Source organism: Lycium barbarum, chromosome 10, assembly GCF_019175385.1.
Source record: "Lycium barbarum isolate Lr01 chromosome 10, ASM1917538v2, whole genome shotgun sequence".
In the NCBI taxonomy this organism is placed as follows: Eukaryota; Viridiplantae; Streptophyta; class Magnoliopsida; order Solanales; family Solanaceae; genus Lycium; species Lycium barbarum.
In genome coordinates, this window is record NC_083346.1 from 11,958,025 (window position 1) to 11,969,508 (window position 11,484).

General features: G+C 38.0%; 1 protein-coding gene across 3 annotated transcripts in view; it reads right to left on the bottom strand.

The window, feature by feature from the left end:
• Positions 1-10,585, bottom strand: part of LOC132613834 (nifU-like protein 5, mitochondrial) — a 19,758-nt gene extending 9,173 nt beyond the window's left edge. Inside the window, exons 1-2 of one of the 3 annotated variants that reach the window (XM_060328114.1) lie at positions 10,207-10,585; positions 6,157-6,318 (exon numbers count right to left, since the gene is read on the bottom strand). In XM_060328114.1, coding sequence (XP_060184097.1) covers positions 6,157-6,318; positions 10,207-10,417 — 373 coding nt within the window. In that variant the 5' untranslated portion in view covers positions 10,418-10,585. Of the gene's footprint in view, positions 1-6,156; positions 6,319-9,917; positions 10,026-10,206 lie in introns of those variants that run through there. The other 2 variants (XM_060328115.1, XM_060328116.1) reach the window with 2 other exon arrangements.
• Positions 10,586-11,484: the final 899 nt, after the last annotated feature.

The window sequence follows — 11,484 nt, forward strand, 5'->3', positions numbered from 1 at the left end:
CCTTCGCTTCCTGGGCCCGAAGCAGTGTAGTCTTTCCTGGCCAAATCAAGGATTTGGGGCTTCTTGCTACGCTACAACACTATAGAAATCCGTCAATTCCTTTGAATTTCGGTCTTGCGACCGTACTCCCCTGAATAATTTTAGAAAATAATGCAATTTCCATATTAATCGAGTATTTCTTCTTTTTAATATTTGGAAAATATTGTTTGGCGATTCTAATTTTTTAATATTATTTGTTTTATTAGGACTAATGTCTATTTCTGGAGTTACTTTCTTTCTCTCTTTTGTAATTCTTTCTATTTGATTTTTTATTGTACTTGTTCTATCAGTCAAATCCGGGAATAGGATTTCGATTCGTGTAACCTATTTTCCACTCTCCATGCTTGGCTTACGGCCAGGTTTAGAGCAGCAGACAAAGGGAAAGATTTCCAGTCAAGGACGCTACGCCCACTCCTTATCCCGAAATGGGCATTCACAATCCTGATTCAACGCGCACAAAGCGAAGGTAGGCCTTCTTTTCTTTCAATACTAGCTAGTAGTGAAGACTCTTCTTGCTCACCTTTCTGGGAGAGTTTCCATCATCCTCTTATCAACAAGGTATGGTGAGGGGACCTGATTAGGCTCTTGACCACTCGATTCCCGAGAAACTCGGTGATCTCGAAGTTTTTCGAAGCCTGGTCAGAGTACGACTGGTCGCTCAAGAGACTGACTCTCTCTTTCTCTGTATTTAAACGCAATCTCTTCCAATCCGAGTAATCAATCACTTTTTTTTTAATCTAGCAGAAGTCTGTTTCTAGGGATGTTTAATCAATTTCTTTCCATTTGTATCTGTTGAAAATTCCAAGAAATTCCAATTCCATTTAAGTAGAAAATTCTCTTTCTTCCTCCTAAAATCTCACTCCCTCGCTTTCTCCTTCTGATAGACTAGCTTGCGCATCTTCTCTTTGGCACTCATCCTTGGCTTGAGGAGTGCTCTTGCTCTCTCTCTTCTGTGTCAGCTGCTGCGCCCTTGCTTCTTGCTTTCGAGCCGGACGTCACTGGGACATCTACCGCTTGGATCCTGCCTTGTTAGTCATCCGTAGAGCTAAAGGGAATTTTGGAAGCCATTCCCATTCCCACACACTAATACCAACCAAGGTGGCTGTTGATTGGAAAATACGGACTTCTCTACAGAGAATTAGAATTTCGATATGATAATGGATTGCCCGGGATTCGAACCCGGAACTAGTCGGATCTATCTGGTCTGATACGGCACAGTACAATACGAGACGATGGAATGCAATGGGATAGATGGTAGAGGGCTGCCTGCGCCCAAAAGCGATGATTCACTTGTGTCTCACAACCGAGAAAAATTAAGGGGGTCATTGGTCTGCGACGAATAGGTTCCAGAGATGAGAGAATTAAGGATACCCACCAAAAAGACTAATCCAATCCACAAGGATGTACCAGAAAATACAACATTTTTGTTACGGCGAACTTGCTTTGGGATTTGCTGTCGACCTTCCCCTAATACTTGTTTATATTAGGTTCCTTCCAGGGCACCTCAACTGGTCCTGATAGACCTGTCTGGGAGCTACAAAACAAGGGGGATTTCACAGTAAAATCAAGTTATTGGAATATGAATAGCAATCAGTCAATGCTAGTAGATTGGCCTTGGAAGCTAATTTGGAAGGTCAAAGTTCCTCATATGGTAGCCTGCTTTACATGGTTGGTAGTCAGAAGAGCATGCCGAACTCATGAAGCTTTACAAAGAAGAGGTACACAGATTTGCTCAAGGTGTTTTATGTGTGACCAAGAAGCAGAGATCAATGGTCACCTGTTTCTGCATTGCAAAACAGTTGTAAATCTGTGGAGCATGTTCTTGTGTTTACTTGGAGTGAGTTGGGTCATGCCAAAGACCACTTTTGAACTTTTGAACAGCTGGAAAGGAATTGGAAGAAGAAGATCTAAGGAGAACTGGTGGAAGAGCATACCAGCATGCATCTGGTGGACATTATGGAAAGAAAGGAATGCAAGATGTTTTCATGATAATAGCAGCAGCACTCAGAAGATCAAGATGAAGTGCCTTAGTTTACTTTATTTTTGGTATAAATGGGAAATGCTGGGGGAAGCAGAATCTTTAGTTGAATTCATAGGACATCTGTGAAGTCTAGTTTTTTCTTGTTTTTTATGACAGTTTCTGCCTACCAAGGGAAGTAAGATTATACCTCATCACTCTTATGATGAGCTTTTTGTGTGAATACAAAGTTACCTTTTACTCAAAAGAAAAAAAAACTATAAGGCACAAAATGCTATCCCAACATTCAAAAAATAGCTAGTTCTCAAAACTATTTCCTTATTATAGCAATAAATTTGTGCCTGTATCTATTTCTAGACAGTTTATTGCTTGAATTATTTTGTTTCACTTTTGGTGTAAAGAAAACTATGTAGAGGAGGCTGAATCACTAGTTGATATGATAGGTTCCTTGTGAAGTTAAGCATGGTGGGGTTTTTGTAAGTATGGCTGCACTGTTATGGTGCAGGTTTAATATATATTACTACTTATATAGAAGCGGCTAACGAGAGCTGCTTCAGATCGTAAGGGTATTTTGGGGAATTGGGCGCTATTTGATTTAATTCCTTTGTATTTCTGTTGTAATTGCAGTATTGACGTGTGCTATTCCTTTTCTTCACCGGCTTTGACACGTTCTCACAACTCTCCCAAATACTGATGTTCTCATATTTATCTCAAAGTTTTCAGTCTTCTTTCATCTTCTTCTTCTGTTGATGTGCGTTGCCTGTACTGTTGTTAGGTGAGTTTTGTCGTGCCCGTTTTAAGCTAATCTTTCGTTGCTGTGTTTTCAATTTTGGGTGGAAGATTTTGCTTGCTAAGAACTCTCTGTATGAGCACCAAAAGATTTGGATGAAGTGGGTACAAAAATTGGATGATTCTTCAACTGAGTACTCCGATATTGCTAAAGTTAATGCCTTTTCTATTATTATTTTCTGGGTTGCTTCTTGCCAAAATTTGGACAATTCTTCAAATGGGTATTTCAGATTTTGCTAAAGTTAAAGTTTTTATTTTTATCTGGTTACATATGCTAGAAAGGGTGTGTGCTGAAATTTGTTAATGCCTTTTCTTTTAATGTTTTCTGGATTAAACCCATTAAATTTAGGGAATTTTTTTTTTCTACTTGGTCTATCGATTGAATGAGGCAGAACATTACCTCGAACTTTTGTAGGTGTTTTGCACAGTCAGTCAGTCACAGGCTAATTGCACTTACTGCATCAATAAGGTGAGTTTAATTAACGGCCAAACACATAAATAGTACTCAAAGTTGTTTGAATTTTCAATTTGATAGAAAATCCACATGGGAAAATACAATCTTAGCTATTTCTTCTTCTTTGGAGATAGTTGTTCCAATTTTCAATTTGATATAAATGCATGTTGTGAGCTATAGACTATCTTCTACTGAATTCACCGTGGTAACTTCTTACAAATGACATTCCAAGTTTTATGCGGATTTCGTTACTGTCTGTACTTTTACAACTTATATGCCAAATTCTCATCAGTTATCTCTCCTTTCTAATCCTCTATAACGCAGAGGTAAGATTGGGAAGGACTGAACTGTGCAGGGCTCTCAGAGATATGCAAAGTCTCTGCAGTTTAACAATTGTCATATCCCTCAATTAGGGGAAGACAATACTAATATTACAGGTTACCACAGTGATATTTTCCTAATTGTATTCTTTGTTAATATTACCTCTCTTAAACTACATTTTTCTCTAGGAATAAGACAAGGGAAGTGAGAATCCAGTAATGGGCGGGGTTAATTCTTCAACAGAGATTCAGGCTTTGTCAAAGGAGGTAGCTGTTTTATATTTGTGTGAACTGGGAACCTTTAACACCTACTGCTTATGGTTCAATAGATTGGTTGAGTGAATAAATAAAAGGAACTCGACATAGACAAAGAGGCCAAAACAGCTCCTAACAAGCCTAAGAGGCCTCCCGTGCTTTCTTCGTATTCCGTAGGCTTCGTTTTCTTATAACAAATTTTAGATTCAGTGGCATATCTATAGTTATATGATGTAACCAACAAATGATCATATGTGCTATTGCAGTGAGGAATTCTATAAGACATTTAAAAAGGCAAATCGCAATGAGAAGGATGTATCAGCTGTAAGCTTTTGATGATTATTTGATAAGCTTTGCTTTCTTTAATAGTTGGTTCGTAGCAATAGATTGCTTCTTGGTTTGACATTATAAATAAAGTTTGGCAAAGCTGGAGAAGAAAAATGGAAATCTATGAGCGCAACTGTAAGTAATTCAATTCATTTCCTAAAATTAATGACTGAAGAGTTAAGAAGGATCAAATTAGCGCTGGTACGCTGGAAATATAATCATTTCTTTAGCAGAATAAGAATGAGTTCATTATATTATTATTTTTGTAATTACTAAGTAAACTGCAACGTAAAATTTGTTTTGTGAAGGTTGTAAACTTTGATGAGACGTGGAGTTGGATGTCATAGTATGACTTGGTTCAAAATTGCAATTGGTATGCTTAAGTTCTGAATTTTGACTACTTATTTTCTAAAGTTTTTAACTGTTGTTTTGTCGTGTTTAAGCTTCAATTTCTGCAGTTTTTTACCTGCGGTTTCTGTTGTTTTTAGCTGCTTCTTTCACATTTTAAACTGCAATTTCTGCAGTTTTTTACCTGTCGTTTTTTTTTTTTTTTTTTTTTTTTTTTGCATTTTAAGCTGCAGTTGTTTAGCTGCATATTCCTCAATTTTTAGCTATTGTATGTAATCATCTACAACTTCGTATGGAGGAGTTTCCAGAATCAAGTGAAATGCACAAAATTACCACTACGATCACTTATAGATACTCAAAGTGACTTCAGAACAAGAAAAAAAGAACTTTACAACTGGGTCCGGGGTTGAGCAGGTTTCCTTATTCTCACTACATGAATGAAATTAGCCGGAAATCTCAGAGGATAAGGGTGAAGAAGAAGAACCCGAAAAGTCACAGCGGGCAGTTATTAATAGTTCTCACAACTCTACAGTGTTTTACTGACTCCATGTTTATGAGTGCATCTAAAAGGTTTAAGTTTATGTTGACAAAACTGTTACGGCTCACATTTTCCCTCTGAGGATGCTAAAACAACAGCGTGTTCGACTCACAGTTCTCCCATCCGTAGGGGTGTTAGAGAATAGCTCCTTCTTTGTAGTTCCACTCAGCATTTTGCTTCCACCCTTTAAGTTTATGTTGACAAAACTGTTACGGCTCACATTTCCCCTCTGAGGGTGCTAAAACAACAGCGTTGTCAACTCACATTTCTCCCATCCGTAAGGGTGTTAGAGAATAGCTCCTTTTTTGCAGTTCCATTCATCATTCTGCTTCCCCCCTTTTTCTGCTTCTTTAGAAATGCTTAGTTGCTAACAAATTGGATAAACTATGCGTTCTTAGCTCCAACATATATCTTATCCAATTTACATTTGCGATAAGAAAAAGCAGACAAATTTTGGCGACTCTTCTTTCTTGGTTTGATATTTTCATGGATGCTCCTTATAGTTCTTATTTTCTACCCTGTGCAGATCAAACGACACATGCTCAAACTGCTTAATACTTTCTCCGTTTAGCTTCTAAGCAGAACATATTGTACCAACCTTTTAAGTCTTTGACTTTTGGTCGTTGTATAAATTGTAACTACAGATTTGTTTACAATGTATAATAAAACAATGCAACTTTGTTCATGTTGGGCCCGGGCAAAGCCCGAGCTATCGCCTCAAAAACTTAGACGTTTTTGGTGCTACCTTGATTTAACATTGAACCCACAGCCAGTCAGCTAGATGATAAGAACAACAAAAGATTTTCTAATAGCCTAAATGTTGCTCTGTAGTCTGTAGTATGTTAGATGGTTGAATTTATGTAACCGCACTAAATTAGGCGTCTTTTCTTCCGCATCTCTTTCATGAAAGTCCGAAGAGTTAATAATATAAACACATTCCATGCCAGTCTAACCATAGGTAATATTATAAACATATCCCCCACACATTTCCACGGCAATGCAATAAAGTGTCCTTGTTTTCAATATAAGGGTTCTTAGCACTCCATGAAATTAACATAGATGTTAAACGTCTAAGGCTTTTCAACATCAAAGTTACGAGAACGCGTACCATCTATTCCAAAGAGGGCCTTAGCCAGTGGCGAATTCATGGCAGAACGAGCATTTGGAAAATCTGCACTCCCACCTTCCACAACTGACTTCCCAGGATAGAACATTAGGGATAAGGGGTTAGGAGTTGACTGAGTTTGGATAAACATGGTCCTCTTCTGGCCTGTTCAATGAAAGTACATGATCAGAATATAGACATTTTTTTTTTGAATTGGTAACGACTTGTGTTCACAGTAAAATATTGTAATCTTTACAGCAAAAGTATAAGGAGCACCCAACAAAAACTTACACTTACACTTGTCCTATTAAATCTACCAGGTCTCCTATCTCCCCACACAAATTTTGTTTACACCAAAAATAGAAGAGATTTAGACAATTCATCCTAATTTTCTGGATAGAGCTACTAGACAACAACAACAACATACCTAGTGAATCCCACAACGTGGGGTCTGGGGAGGGTAGAGTGTACGCAGACCTTACCCCTACCTTAGGTAGGGAGGTTGTTTTCGGAAGACCCTCGGCTCAAGAAAAAGCATAGGAAAGGTCAGATACGGGCAAACAATTCAAAGCAATTATGAAAATGAAAACAACGAAAGTGAATAAGCCATGATAAACCATTCTGCGAAAACAGATACTCGCAGAAATCAAGGGACAAGAAACTATAGAGCCATGCAACTACTCGTAAGAAAGGATAAACGCGACTACCTACTAGCCTTCTACCCTAATCTGAGTCCTCCATACCCTCCTATCTAAGGTCATGTCCATGTCCTGTCTAATCACCTCTCCTCAATACTTCTTCGGCCTACTTCTACCTCTTCTGAAACCGTCCATAGCTAGCCTTTCGCACCTCCACACTGGGACATTTGCGTCTCTCCGCATCACATGTCCAAATCATCTCAGCCTCGCTTTCCGCATCTTGTCCTCCACCGAGGCTACTCCTACCTTGTCTCGGATAACTTCATTCCTAATTCTATCGCTCCTAGTGTGCCCACACATCCATCGCAGCATTCTCATTTCCGCCACTTTCATCTTCTGAACATGAGATTTCTTGACTGGCCAACACTCCGCCCCATACAACATAGTTGGTCTAACCACCACTTTGTAGAACTTGCCTTCAAGTTTTGGTGGCACCTTCTTGTCGCACAACACTCCGGAGGCAAGCCTCCATTTCATCCACCCTGCACCAATACGGTGTGTGACGTCATCATTAATCTCCCCATTTCCTTGTATAATAGACCCAAGATACTTGAAATTATCTTTCTTCTGTATGACCTGGGTGCCAAGCTTCACTTCCACGTCAGCCTCATGCACTATATCACTGAACTTGCACTCCAAGTACTCTGTCTTGGTCCTACTCAACTTGAACCCTTTAGACTCCAGAGTTTGTCTCCAAACCTCCAGCTTAGCGTTAACTCCGATGCGAGTCTCATCAATCAGGACTATGTCATCCGCGAATAACATACACCATGGCACCTCACCTTGAATTTGCCGAGTCAATCCATCCATCACCAAGGAAAATAAAAATGGGCTAAGAGCTGATCCCTGGTGCAACCCCATCACAACTGGGAAGTGCTCCGAGTCTCCTCCCATAGTCCTTACCCTAGTCTTGGCCCCATCATACATGTCCTTGATCGCCCTAATGTACACCACAGGTACACCTCTAGCCTCCAAGCATCTCCATAGAACCTCTCTCGACACTTTGTCGTATGCCTTTTCTAGGTCGATGAATACCATGTGTAAGTCCCTCTTCCTCTCCCTATACTGCTCCACCAGTCTCCGTACAAGATGAATAGCTTTTGTAGTTGAGCGACCCGACATGAATCCGAACTGGTTCTCTGAAATAGACACGTCTCTCCTCACCCTCATCTCCACCACCCTTTCCCACACTTTCATAGTGTGGTTTTGCAGCTTGATCCCTCTGTAGTTGTTTCAACTTTGAATGTCGCCCTTGTTCTTGTACAATGGAATCATTGTACTGCATCACCATTCTTCGGGCATGTGATAGAGCTACTAGACATATTCACAAAATCTAACAGTTAGCATGCCCATTTATCACATCAGCCAAATACTAGAACAATTGTGTAAGCTATAAAGTCTTAATCTTTTTGTAAAAGCAAGAAATGATGGGAGAAAAGAAGACACGATAATGAAATCTCTCCGTTGCAAATTATCTTGTGTTAAACAGGCTTTCCTAATGTCAACCCACCCAAAAACAGGCAACTTTGACGGGTGCTTTAGTTTTCCATAACATTTTCCATGGCTAGCTCAGCTCATATTGTTCCTGAAGAAGATTACAGCAGCTTTTTACTGAATATATCCTATCAGTACTTGCTGTCCAGACCATAACCATCCTCTTTATTCTCATCCACCACTGTTGTACCCAGCAATTGTATTAGTTGCTAGAGTTCCTGCAACTCCCAATCATTAAAACCTCTCCTAAAATTCAGTTGGCACCCACTGGAGGAATAAAACTCAGACACTCTACCTTACTCATTTGCAGAACAGTTATACAGAAAGGAAAACCTATCTTTCAAACTTATCTCCCCCACCCACACATCATACCAGAGTCTGATTTTGGCACCATTCCCCTTTCAATTTAGTATGATGCTGAAAATCATTCTACGTTTTACACTTTTACTGATGTTACTCCACATTTCACCTATAAAGCAATCAATCAGGACTGGTATCATCCATCCTTCTTGTCACTATTGAAAGTGGAAGTTCAACTTCATCAATCGTCCGGAAAATAAATCTTAAATTTATGAAACACTCTGCCGAAAGAGTCCAACTTTGCATTTTTCCCTCGTCCTTGGCCCCCAACATTTTCCAGATTTAAAAAAAAAAAAAAAACAAAGTACACCAATTGTACTCGTATGTAGGCGTAAAATGTACGTCAAATATAAGCTCGTATTAATGTACATCAACAGATAAGACATTCAAGTATCTTTATTGGGTTAATGTTCAAAAACACACATGAACTATCACTTTTTCGCGAGTTTCACAGCCCAACTATAATTGATTCCGTTTCCTACCTGAACCATCACCATCACCATCTATGTATTAAAAAAACACACCTCAATCCAACTATCAGTTATTCCCAGTTGTTCCCTTTTCCTACCTGAACTATCACACCCAACTAGGTGTATTTAAATACATAGACAGTGATAGTTCAGGTCGGAAAAGATAACAACTGATAATTGGGTGTGAAACCCACGAAAAAGTGATACTTCAGCTGTGTTTTTTATCATTATCTCTTATTCATTCCAATACACAACAAGACAAATCAGAGGTTCTCTAATGACCAATAATAATAACAACAACAACATACCCAGTACAATCCCACAAAGTGGGGTCTGGGGAGGGTAGAGTGTACACAAACTTTACCCCTACCTTGGGAGGTAAAGAGGTTGTTTCTGATTGACCTTTGGCTCAGAATAAAGTAAAAACAAAGCAGGTCAAAAAGGAAAAAAGCAACAATAACTACAACAAAACAGTACACTAAGCGAATAACAAAAGACAGTAGATAATAAAAATTCAATCTTTATCAAAAATTGAAGCAGCCACTAATGACCAATATGAAAAAGAAAAAAGAAAAAAAGGTAGCCGAATATAGAAAACTGATAATTGGGTGTGAAACCTGCGAGAAAAAGTGACAGTTCACGTATGTTTTTTACCATTATTTCTTCTTTATTCCAATACACAACAAGACAAATTAGAGGTTCTCTAATGACCAATAACAACAACAAGAAGTCAACAACATACCCAGTACAATCCCACAAAGTGTGGCCTGGGGAGGGTAGTGTACGCAAACCTTACCCCTACTGTGGGATGTAGAGATGCTGTTTCCCATAGACCCTCAGCTCATAATAAAGCTAAAGCAAAAACAAAGCAGGTCAAAAAGGAACAATAACTAGAGCAAAACAGTAGCCTAAGCTAATAACAAAAGACAGTAGATAATAAAAATTCAATCTTTATCAAAAAAACTGAAGCATCCACTAATGACCAATCTGAAAAAAAAAAAATAACAAAGCTGAAAATAGCAAAAACTGACCTCCAAAACGGCTCAATAAAGAAAGGTGTGAAGAAGGAAACTGTGAATTCTTTAACGAAGTGAAATCTGAGAAATTATGCGGCGTATTGGAAGAAGATAAACCATATAGAAATCGACGAGATGTGGAAAGTGAACCATTTTTATCTTTTGCGAACAATTTATTTGTGCGGAGACTAGCTCGAGTTATCAATCTTCCTAATAATCCCTTCATTGCTACAGTTTTGTATTTGTTCTCGTTCAATTTTATGAAATTTGTAGTTTCTTCAAGCTTATAAATGGAGATTCAAAGCTTATGTTTTCATGGCGGTTTTTGCCCTTTTGGGAATTTCAGACAAAACGGCGAAGAAAAGTTACCACCAAATGGCCCATAATTTTAATATTATCCGAAATAGCCTTTTAATACATTATTATTATTATTATTATATATAATTTTTATACGAGGTTGATACATTATCTACAATAAGTGTACAATGTTGTATATCTTGTGTATAAATAGTGTTGTGGGAAAAAAAAATTGCCTATGCTGATGTAAATTTAAAATATGGGATGTAATATATTGTGTTGGATTGTATATTATTGAAATTATCCCAATATTTTTTTGTTGAAAAGGGGGAAAAGGTCCAAATATACCTTTTCGATATGATTTAGAGTAAATATAGGCTCCGTTAGAAGAAGTCACTTTTACCCCTATTGTTACACAAATAATGATAAGATTTTGATTGTCTTAGTCCATAGAAGCTGTGAAGGGGTGTACATGAGGCTTCTAGAGGAGTACATTGTTTGATGAGTTAGTTATATTAGATTTTAGCTTGATTGTAGAAGAGCCCCCCATCTTTTTATTATTACTTTCTTTACAGGGGTGGATCTACGTGTAAGTGAGGGTGTTCACACTCTCGGCAAAAAATTACAATGTATATATAGGATAAATTTTTTGTATTTATGTGCATATATTAACTTTTGAACACCCTCGGCAAAAAATTACAGTATATATTTAGCTTTTTTTTCCGAACACCCTGAAGGAAAATCCTGAATCCGCCACTGTTTCTTTATTTATGCATTAGTCGTTTCTTATTTCCTAGTATAATAGCTGTGTAAGGTCATTTTGGTGAACTATCGAATGATTTCTTCTTCCTTTAGCTTAATTCCATTTTCAGTTCCTATTTCTTTTCAAAACTGTATCAAATAAATGAGTTATATCCCTTTCGGCGGATCAAAGTGAAAATATCAATTTTAAATTTTATTTTTGTTTATTAAGAAAAAAGTCTCGTGAATTTAATT